We start from the raw sequence: 10,827 nt of genomic DNA on the forward strand, positions 1-10,827 counted from the left end.
TTAACATAATAAATTAGTGGATTTTAGGGTTTTGCAATAAGAAAAAGATAATCAATTAGAGTTGAAAGTTTTACAAAAATTAAAAACCTCAAGGCTGTGGAGTTTGTAAAAAAAAGAAAGTCCGCCTCTCTTCAAAGAGAGAAAATCCTCCTCATTGCGACGTTTAACAAAGAGAAAGAAAAATATTGGTCAAAACATTTCAAAGTCTTCTGGAGTCTTTCAAGTAAGTTGAAACTACTTCACAACTGGCCGCTTCTTGTTTGAATAGTTTCCAGCTGAGTATCTCCATCTTTTCTGAAGTGTAGACCACAGCGTCCACGGACATCACACAAAGTCTGAAACTGACATGTTTGACTTTCAGTGAACCGAGTTGAGTCACCTATAAGCCAAATACTTGATTTAAAAAGGAGGACATTGGTATCAAAATCTAAATTCACATGCTCTTGTTTTGTTTACTTAAACCCAATGTTTGAAATAGGAATACAGGCTGCTGCACGCTAATGGGCTCTGGCAGTAGTTATCATTTAATTATAAAATAATTACATAAAAAAAGGTTTAATATGCTGCCCATAGATTTTGATGTTTGAGGCCAATTTAGTTAATTTAGAAATAACCAGTAGCCGGATTTAACCCCCCCCCCCATCGACCACATTGATTGCTTGAACAACAGGAGGCAGATGTTCAGTGGACCAAGAGCATCTTTGGTTAACTACAGCTCCAAGTAGAACTACAGCTACTGATGATAAATTATCTAAATTCTCTACCAAATAAAAGTCCTGTGTGGGGCACTAGTCTATGGATTTAATTCATTAAAGCCTTAATTCAACCAATCCTTCGTACAATCGGAGTGTGAGTGAAGCCTTACAGTAGACAGTAGGATTTTTTCTGTTCTGAATGACCTCCAACACCAAGAATCAATGAGAGATTCATTTTGCTCTTTTGGGGAGGGGGCTCTCTAGGTGACCTTTGTGAAAATGTTCCACCATTTTGGCAGAATCCGAATAAGTGCAGACCATTTCATGTAGACAGTAAGTGTATGAAATGAGTGCTCCTGTCGTTCCAGCCTGGCTCACTTTGACAGCGTGATGATAGAAGCGTCACATCCTTGGGAGAGTAAATGCAAACTGACAAGAGATGAGCCTTTGGTTGCTGAATATAATACGGAATTGTGCTCTGAGTGTCTTATTATCTTGTCTGTTGATGTCTGAAAGGGGGAGATTTGCTTGAGAAGAGAAGACAGAAACTGTACGCATCCAACACCAACCCGTCCTTTAAAAAAAAAAAAAAAAAAAAAAGAATTGCTTGCCCTACTAACCACAGCTTTCCCACCTAATGTCCACTTCTACTTGGAATAAATACAAGGCGGCAGGATGTTTGTGGTGCCTCGTAGCCCCTGTTAGCTGAAGTGGAAGACTATTTGCACAGGCAAGCTTTTAGGAGGAGAACGACCCTTTCACCACTGCAGTGAGCATGTGGTGGGTGCACAAGGTGGACAATTTACTGTAGACAAACATGACCGCTCCTGTCATTGTCTCCGACTCGCTTCTCCTTCTCGTGCCGACTGATGCACAGAAGACTAAAACCCAGGTTGAGCATCAACTGCGCAGGGAGGAGAAGTTGTGGTTGGCTCTCTAGAAAACACACTAGACAGTAAATGGTGAATGTAACTACAGAGAGACATGCAGCGATATCAATGATGATTCAAAACTGTTCAGTATAAAAGTAAACAAAGTATGTTGATGGACACTACTGGACAATGAGGCACAAAGTGCCGTTTTCATCACGTCTTTTGTAGCAAAAAAGTCAGAGCGACAGGAGATCTGGTTTACATGATCTGTCCGGGGACATTTCATTAATTTGTTCTCATCAGATGACTAACTATCATCACAATTGTATGAATCAATCACAGTGCATGGAGCGGTGTGCATGCAATACAACTATTCTTAACTTGTATGCAGAGCTTTTCAGCATTTGAGATCGAATGTGTTCTGTGTGCACGATACAGTAACACTTTTGTAGAGGAGCAAATTAAGTCGTTACACAATTTTCTTTCAACCCGAAACTATTAAGTGTGTGCAGATAATCTGCGTATGGTTAGCGTGTTAGTTATGTCACTCGTGTAATTGGGGCACGACAACAGAGAATTTGCTCAATAACCGCTGTGAAACAGAACAAAGTTTGGATTGTTACTCTGAAGAGGGAGAATCCAGAATTGATTCTCGCTTCTTTACCACAATGCAAGTAAAGGGAATAATCTTAATATTGTGGCTTCTGCACAGTTCAGAACCACATAAAGAAAACCACTGATAAATTTAACTTTTGAGGCTCCATTCAGGATTGTTTCAATATCTGTGACATACATGTTGATAACAGAATGGAGAGAACTGCAATTACAAATGTTCCCTACTACTGTCTAAATGTAGCTCGTTGTTGTTTATCCTGCTTTAGCTCCTCTAAGGGCCAAAATACCTTTAGATACATTCTATTCTCATTCCTATTTTGTGGAAATCGAGCATCTCTAAATTGCCAGCTTGTCTGGAATTAAGACAAATAGGTTTGCTTTTGCATTTATGGCCACATGTGTTACGCTCAATTGCTTTTAGAGAGCGTGCATAGACCTCATAGCGGGTTATATAATCCATCAACTAAAGTGTTTTGGAACACAAAAGTTTCCATAATGTTCACTTAAACTTTAAGTGAACACCCCACTAAACAAGCACACAACCATTCTAGGTTAAAAAAGAGAAATGCAAGTCACTATCAAACCTCTACTCTCTGGCAGAATTTAAATAAATTAATGAAGAATATATTCTTCTTTAACCCCCACACACACTCTCTCATATTCTTCCCTCTTATCTCGCCCAGCCAAAGACACTACTGTGCCACGTCTCGTCGTTGCCTGCCTTCCTCTCTGACAGGTCATGTGAGCAGCCGATCCCAAAGCAAACCTGCCGCTGGCACAGCCCAGGGCTCCGCCAGCGGGCAGAGGGAAACCATCCCCCAAAAACTCTCACTGGAGACGCTCTGACTGGCCATCAGACAGGCCATCAGCGGACACCGAGCACAAAGTGGACACAAAAAAATCCCAATCCTATGGCCTAAGAAATATAATTCCCTCGCATGTTTTACTGGGAGAATTATCACTGTCAGAGGCATAATGGTAATGTGAAGCCCGAAAGAGTTCAAAGATAAATAGTGAAGCATTTAACGAGAGAGAAGAAGAGAAGCAGAAAGTATCAAGTGAGTAGCAGCAGATGAGTCAAAAACAGAGGGAGAGACTTGATGCTTATTAAACCAAATTGCAACACTTCTGAGACAAATCCTGCAGAACACAGTCCTCGTTTAGAAGACGTTCGCCCCGGGTTATTCTCGAAAAAAGGATTTAAAAGACAGCTGAACTCTCGCTGATTAGGTTTGGCTAGCTCTTGTCCAAATTCTTATTTCATTTCGTTCGAAAATGTTTGGCGAGCTCAGTATTTAGGCGCTCTACTATACTCACTGCTGCTTCCCCGGAAACACGTACACACAAACGCACACACAGACATAATGACATTCTAGCAACAAATCTCATTAAAACCTCGAAAAACACACAAATCATGCACGTTTATAAATTCATGACCAGCAATAAAACAAATAAGTATGAGAATTTCTGACCCATTAAGACATGCACAGACTCTCTGTCCAAATACACAAAACAGAAGCATCTTAAGCCATTAAAAAGGGATTTTTGCTTCCTTACATCAACATAAAAAATATAACTAAATGATTCAACATCATAAAGTCTTAGAATTAATTTGTTTATGTGGATGCATGTCACAAAAACTAGAGATAAAAGCACAACATTTCATTGAAATGAAATATATAAGGTTTAAGCTTCTGCAGCTCTCTACACAAGGACAAATCTGATAAATCTATCTATAATTTAATGTAATTATAAATATTCCATTTTTAATCATTTACAATTTTAATGACTTTAAAATCTCACTAATGAGCTACATTACATTTCTCAACAAATTAAATCATTTTAAAATTGGCTTAAAATTGTAATTTATGTCACGCTTATTGATTCATAATGTGGCCTAGTGAATTAATCCACATAATTGAAGGTTATTATAATAGACAAAACCACAATAGACATTCAAATAATGAGATAACTGCAACAATAATGAGGTGCTGATACAGAAATTGGATTATTTTGAGGATCATTTGCAATTAAAGATGCCAAAAGACTTAATAAACTGAGAATAAGTAGCTGCGAGAGAAGTCTCTAGAAACAGTGATATCGAGTGTGACGTGCTTATAATAAATATTATAGCTCACATAAAGTAAAGGTTTAAATTGCACTCATCACCAATAAAAAGTTTAATTAATTTTAAACAATGTAGCAAATGTGATACTTTCTCCATTTGAAGGAATAACAACCAAACACCAGTTGTGAAGGAGGGAAATTAAAACTTTTATCCACACATTTTATATGAAGGAGAAATAGAAATATCTGAAGGTGCCCCAAACATCTCAACAACATCAAAATGACACAAAATACAATTTCCCCGATCTTTAAAAGAGCCAAACGCCAACTTGGAAACCGCACTTAAACTTAGTTTGCTGTCTGCCACTGATGACACCTGTCCCAGCACTGGAGGCTCTCTGTCCTCACCTCTCCGCTGCTGAAAAGCAGACCTCCAGCCAGCAGCGCCTCGCGAGGCACGCGCGGGACTCACCGTACAGCTTGTTGGGAGTGCCCTCTCCGTCCGCCGCCTCGGAGGACAGGAGCAGGGGCTCGTCGTTCAGGTCGCTGTCCGGGCTGCCCGCTTTGTCGTCCGCCCGGAGCTCTGCCGCGCTCATGTCGCTGCGCAGGGAGAGCAGTGGCTTGCTCAGCTGCCCTGTAATCATCGGGTCCTGGAGGGAGCTGCTAGCCCAGGTGGGAAGCAGGGAGGAGGGGGAAATAAAAAGAGAAGACACCCCTGGTTAGACGTGCTTCGGCGTCTCACCGGCTCCTTCTCTATGTCTCTACTCACTCCCGCTCTACCCGGCTTCTCCTTTCTATTGCTCACTCATCACTCTCCCTCTCTCTCTCCCCTGCTCCCTCCCTCTCCAGCTCTCTTTTTTATCTGAGGCTGGTGCTTCCCCGCTGATACTGCCGGCTGCTGCCTGGTGAAGAACTGTTACGGATGGCGTGGCGTTACCATTATACCCTGCAGTCCTAAAACGGTGATACATCCATCTCAAAGGGCTCATTACTACCTGACATGTGCCTCATCTCCAGCGAACACTAAGCTGACAGCAGTCTACAAAGGGCTGTGTGCGGATAAATACAAATAATTCTACATCTCAGAAGAAGAAATGAGTGAAAACACACACCAGCGATTATATAAATTTTCACACAGTTGGGGACATAAGATTATATCAAAGGTGACATCTCGCTGCAGAGTGTGAGGCAACATGAACTTAAGGCCTGATTTAAACAAGATATGAAGTCAAGATATGATGTTCCCGAAATGTTAACCCAATTATTTTCATTTTTTGTCAGCACATTAAACTAAAGAGAAGAACATCTACATGTAAGATCAGAACATTATCTGTCTGAGCATTTCAATAGAAAAATAAATCTGCAAAGGGAATAACTTAAATAGACTGAAGCACAGCGGTTTAAAAATACCCCAAAACGCATCTTTAGTGGTATTTTATGAACACCATCAAATGTTTAAATGCTTCCATCAGGACGTTTTATCTCCAGTCGTATTACTAATAATTTCAAAGACTTTTACAAATATCGAAAGTTACGTTTCTTGCAAGCCGTTGCTCTTACCTAAACAAAGCTCCCAAAGAAAAGGGTGAAAAATAAAAAAGAGGGTTTTCAGAAAGTCCAAATGTTAAAGTCACTGAAACAGCAGCTAAAACATGCCGCCACAGCTACAGCATGTTTCTACTGAACCAGAAGCAGCCTCCTCAACCTACGTGTATCTGAATGGTCACCACGGGTTCAAGCCTGGGGTGGCTTCCAGGAGATGTCACCTCCCCCCTGTCTCCCTCCCCCCCCCTCTTCTATCTGCCTCTTTCACAAACAAAAACACACACACACACACACACACTCCTTCCCTCCCACCTTCACTCCCCCTGTCTCTTCCCTCTTGTGTCCTCTGACTGGAGAGCTCCTCAGACAGTGTTCACCTCACCTCAGGCTCTGAGACAGCAGGACTATGGCCATCTTTCTTATACATGCATAACGTCCAGCCTAAATATATCTGAGCAAGGGAAAGGTGACCAGCGCATTCAGGCCCAGAAAGGAAGGTTATCAATTGCCCGCACCCATCAACCCCCCCCCCCCCCCAACCCCACCGCTCCACCACCACCACCACTTCTATCCGGGTGGTCGATGAGTTCCTGCCCACAGGGGCCTTTTTAATGTGGCCGTCACGAGAATCAGCCCTCTTTGATATGACACATGATAATCTATGAAAATGTTAATCAATAGAAATAGTTTAAGCTGTCGTTAAAAAACGTAAAGCCGGCTGGTCAATACTCATATCCCTGGTAACAATGTCACTAGTCATCAGGGCTTCATTTGTGAAGCACTTAAATGTGGGACACTGCGCATCAATGCACCTCCCTGCCCGCCGAGGTAAACACATTTTCCCCTCTGTCTGAGCCTGGCCACACTATGCATGCATTTGGGTCCACCCCCCACCTCCCGCCTCCTCTCCTTTGAGTTGCTTGATAGGTCCACTGGAGGGCAAAATTAATACCTAATTGAATCTTGCAGTCATCAAAATAATCAATAGTTTTTTATTATTTATTCTTCACAGTCTGTTGAGTGTTTGAAAGCTCAGAGGGACAGGGCAGAGCAACGGCAGCCCTGAAATTTCTACCGCTTCACAATGTAATTTTCACTGGGGCATAAGACTTTTGCAAGACCTATAAAAAATAAGAGTAGTGTTTTATGTTAGGTGAGGGGAAAAGAAATAAAGGAAAAATGGGAATCTTTACCCTAGCAGCTACGATGAAAAATAGAATAAACAAACTACTGACACCTCAGAAAAGGGCATGGTCCTTTCTGTCCATCCCTCCATCTTTTTCCCTTTCCCCTTTTCCTCTTATTTCATCATATCAGGAGTGTGGCGGTACCTCTCTAATACTGGCATTTCTCCTTCTGACAGACTCCAAACAAGTGCTGGGAATGAGATCAGAGCTCTAATCTTCCCTTGGCCTCTGAAGCTCGAGGATAAAGGGGCAGCACATCTCTCACTGTCTCACGCAGCTGTTAATTACCTCATTTCACAACCGTTTGCGTTGCCTATTTGCCATCATGCCACCGGGCGGGGTGTGTTTATCAATTTAAGCTGCGGGAGTAATGCAATTACACATAACGGGATAACTGTAATCTCATTGTAAAAATCCGTAATAAAAGGGGATATTTAAAAATTACCATAAGAAATTACATTAGTGATTCTAAGCAGTGGATGTGTAAGGGATCAGCTTCATTTTTTAAAGTAACCCTCAGACCTCTGATTAGCAATAATGCGAGTCTGGATGTGTGTGTGTGTGTCTAAAAGGGTTGACGGCAAAGACATAAGGGAGGTTTGTTTCGTTTCTTTTCTGTTCACTGAGTCTGCCCACAGCTCAGGAACAGGTTGCAGGAACAAGAAAAAGCACTTGATCCCCCCCCCCCCCCATCCCCCCGCTCTGCCTCACGCCCACCAAACTCCCCCAGTGGCTGAATAATCAGCGGTTAGCAGAGTCCTGAGCGTCATCAGATACCCGTGCTAATAGCTAGTGGTCTTACCAGTGCTGTCGCAGTGTGAGGGACACTGTGAGGGATTTCATCCTCTGATCGACACGCACCACTCCAACACTCCTCTGAATCTCGGACAGAGAAAAAAAAAATATTAATACATATAAAAATTGTTACAATATAGGAATCACGTTCACATGGATCTCAAATATTCACCCTTTTGGACATCATGTTTTATTACATTATTTTTCTATTATATGATATATATATCCATCATGTATTCTAAATACAAAACATGGACAAAAAGCATCTAGAAATCATCAATGGTGTTATTTTGACAACATTACCACTGTCCAAAATGGCCTACTGGATAAAAAGCAAATAACTCTCTTAGCCGATTAGTTTTTCCTCTGGAACCTGGTAAGTATTCCTTTTAAAGCAATTATAATGACCTGAGTAATGAAAGGGTATAGATGCTGCCAAAATTGATATCCGATATCTGCAATAACAAATTAGTTCTCATTGCTTCAGTAAAATGAATTATTGTTTCACCTTTTAGGTCAATCTTTTATCTAGTTACCAGGGGGAAAAAAAGAGTTTCTAACTAACTATAAAATGAATTCTCATTGAGCTCAAATTAATATTTATAAGTTAATGAATGATTTACGTGAAAAATAAATACTATTAACTTATAAGACCATATGCATGGTTGAAAGAAAACAAAGATTCTACGGTTTTAAAATAAATATTTTTCCTTTCTTAAAGTACTTTTAAAACAGTCAAAAAATATATTATAATAAATTAACTCAACTACTTTTTGTGCTAATGATTTATTTAAAGGCTAACACTAAATATGAAGGTTCTATTTTGAGCCCTTCTGTTCTGTTTCACTCTACTGTGATGTACCCAGATGCCTAATGTGGTAAGTTATATGATGATTTGTCTCCCCCTTAGGGTTATTAACCAAACTGTTCTCCTCTCTTATAGTTAATGGATACTTCTACAGTTTCAACAAAACCCCATTATGCTATTCATTAGTAGTGCTATTCATTATTTCTGAGATTTACTTATGACTAATGCAGAAGGTTTGTATAACTTTATCTGTCACATTACCAGCCAAGCTACTTCCACTAAATACACGATTTTGGATAACAGGCCAGGGGTAGAAGTAGTCATGAGTTTAGCTGATTTTTTCTACACTCATTAATATGATCAGCAGTTATTCATCTCTACTCCACTAAAGCTAAAATGCTCCCCAGTGGACGGTCGGTGGGTCAGTGAAGGCTGAGGGCTATCAAAGCAGTGTATTAAAAGGAGCTCTTTGAAGCTTGTAAACCACGGTGCCCAGCAGGTCCGCAACCGATCGACGCCTCTGATTGGTCAGGTGTGTGTGTGTGTATGTGTTTTTTACTAAATCGATCCACGGAGCTGATATTCTGGAGCATCAAAGATTTCAGCACACTAATCTGACTCCTCCTATGAGGGCGAGAGTTGTTTTGATTATTTATTTATTTCCCCCCCCCCTCTAAAACATGCTCATATATGAGAGGGCCTCCTCCATGCATATGATATGAAAGTAGAGCAAAATATTAGTTTTAAGAGGAATAAAAACATATTGAAATCAAGCTCCTGCACTGTATTTATCAACCGATAAATAATGCAGCACTATAGAGAGCGATGGGGAGAGCAGCAGAGAATCACGGGGCCATCCGTGGGGCACGGCACTAGCAGCAGAGGAGTGACGCCGCAGAGATTCACAGACCGCCGCTCCTCAAAGTCAGTATCCCCTCACACTGTCTCTGGAGTCCTGTGCCACATACACACTCATGAAAGGTGTGAAAATCTGATTTCCCAAAAAGGATCGGTAATTCTCTGCGAGGGTGGAAGCCGCAATCAATAAATCATTGCTAAGTAGATTGTAAAAAAAAAAAAAAAAAAAAAGATTCCCCCTTGGTATTAGTGCATTAGGATTCTCCTGAGGATGGATGAGACGGGATGGGGGTGTGAGACAATCTCAATAAAAAAAGGCAAATCATACCTTTACCGTTCATCTGGACTCTGGCAAGCAGCTGTCAGCAGGATGAAGAAGGACCGGGGAGAGTCAACTAATATCTGAAGGGTTTGTTGGGCCATCACGTCCAGGAATGCTTGGAAATATAGAAAGGCAATAAGCTAATTAACTGCATTTACAACACGGATGAACACAGCATTCCGTATCATTTGCTTTGAGGTTTTGAGCTCTGTTTCTTATAGTAAAACCCCTCAAATAGATGTTTGATTTATCAAGGGGTTACAACACTCTGCTCAGCCAAGTAACTTGTTCTGTATTCAGATTTGGTTTGGTAGACGTGGCAATACAACAATATAAAAAATACTCCATTACAAAATGAAAGTCCTGCATTCAAACCCTTCTGAGGTCTGAATGCATTACCAGAAAAAGTAAACTACTCATTAAGCATCAGAATGAACCCTGAGAATGAAAAATTAAAACTTTTATGTTTTAGCTGGCTGTGGTTCTGCTGCTTTGAACTTTTACTTCAGGCTATTCATTCAAAAATGCATCCATCCATCTTCAAAGCCACTTATTCTTCATACAGGGTGTTTAAAATTGTTGTTTTAACACATCAAACAGTAAGGGGACCGTAACGTTATTAATTTAGCAGTCAGATAAATGCAGTAAGTGGATTAAAATGTAGAATATATCTCATTGAAATGTAGTAGATGAAAAGTATAAAGTACCATAAATTAATAATACTCAAATAAAGTAGCACAAAAGTACTTCAACTTGGGACAAGGTCCACCTTTATCTTTCTGGTTGGAGGATAAAATTTGTGACTCTTTCGAACGGGGACTTGATCTAATTAGCCAAAATAACTGAAAACACCTTTAAAGGCTTTCAGAGGTTTTAAAACGTTATTAGTGTAGCTTGGTAGCTAATTAGCTTAAACACAGAAGAAGAATAGCTAACGTTCTTCTTCGTAAGCCTACTGACAACTTTTCAACGCAACGTTAACCTAACTCGTTCTCAAATATAAACACAATTGAAGTTAATACCTGGCAAAAACTATTAATTAAAGCAGAAAAGCTCCTCCTAA

At 40.5% G+C, this 10,827-nt stretch overlaps 1 protein-coding gene across 2 annotated transcripts in view; it reads right to left on the bottom strand.

Annotated features, from left to right (window-relative positions):
* pou6f2 (POU class 6 homeobox 2) overlaps positions 1 to 7,809 on the bottom strand; it is a 57,476-nt gene extending 49,667 nt beyond the window's left edge. The window contains exons 1-2 of one of the 2 annotated variants that reach the window (XM_062559307.1): positions 7,784 to 7,809; positions 4,722 to 4,909 (exon numbers count right to left, since the gene is read on the bottom strand). In XM_062559307.1, the coding sequence (XP_062415291.1) occupies positions 4,722 to 4,893 (172 nt within the window). In that variant the 5' untranslated portion in view covers positions 4,894 to 4,909; positions 7,784 to 7,809. Of the gene's footprint in view, positions 1 to 4,721; positions 5,088 to 7,783 lie in introns of those variants that run through there. The other variant, XM_062559308.1, reaches the window with a different exon arrangement.
* Positions 7,810 to 10,827: the final 3,018 nt, after the last annotated feature.

Source organism: Pungitius pungitius, chromosome 19 (genome assembly GCF_949316345.1).
Source record: "Pungitius pungitius chromosome 19, fPunPun2.1, whole genome shotgun sequence".
Classification (NCBI taxonomy): domain Eukaryota; kingdom Metazoa; phylum Chordata; class Actinopteri; order Perciformes; family Gasterosteidae; genus Pungitius; species Pungitius pungitius.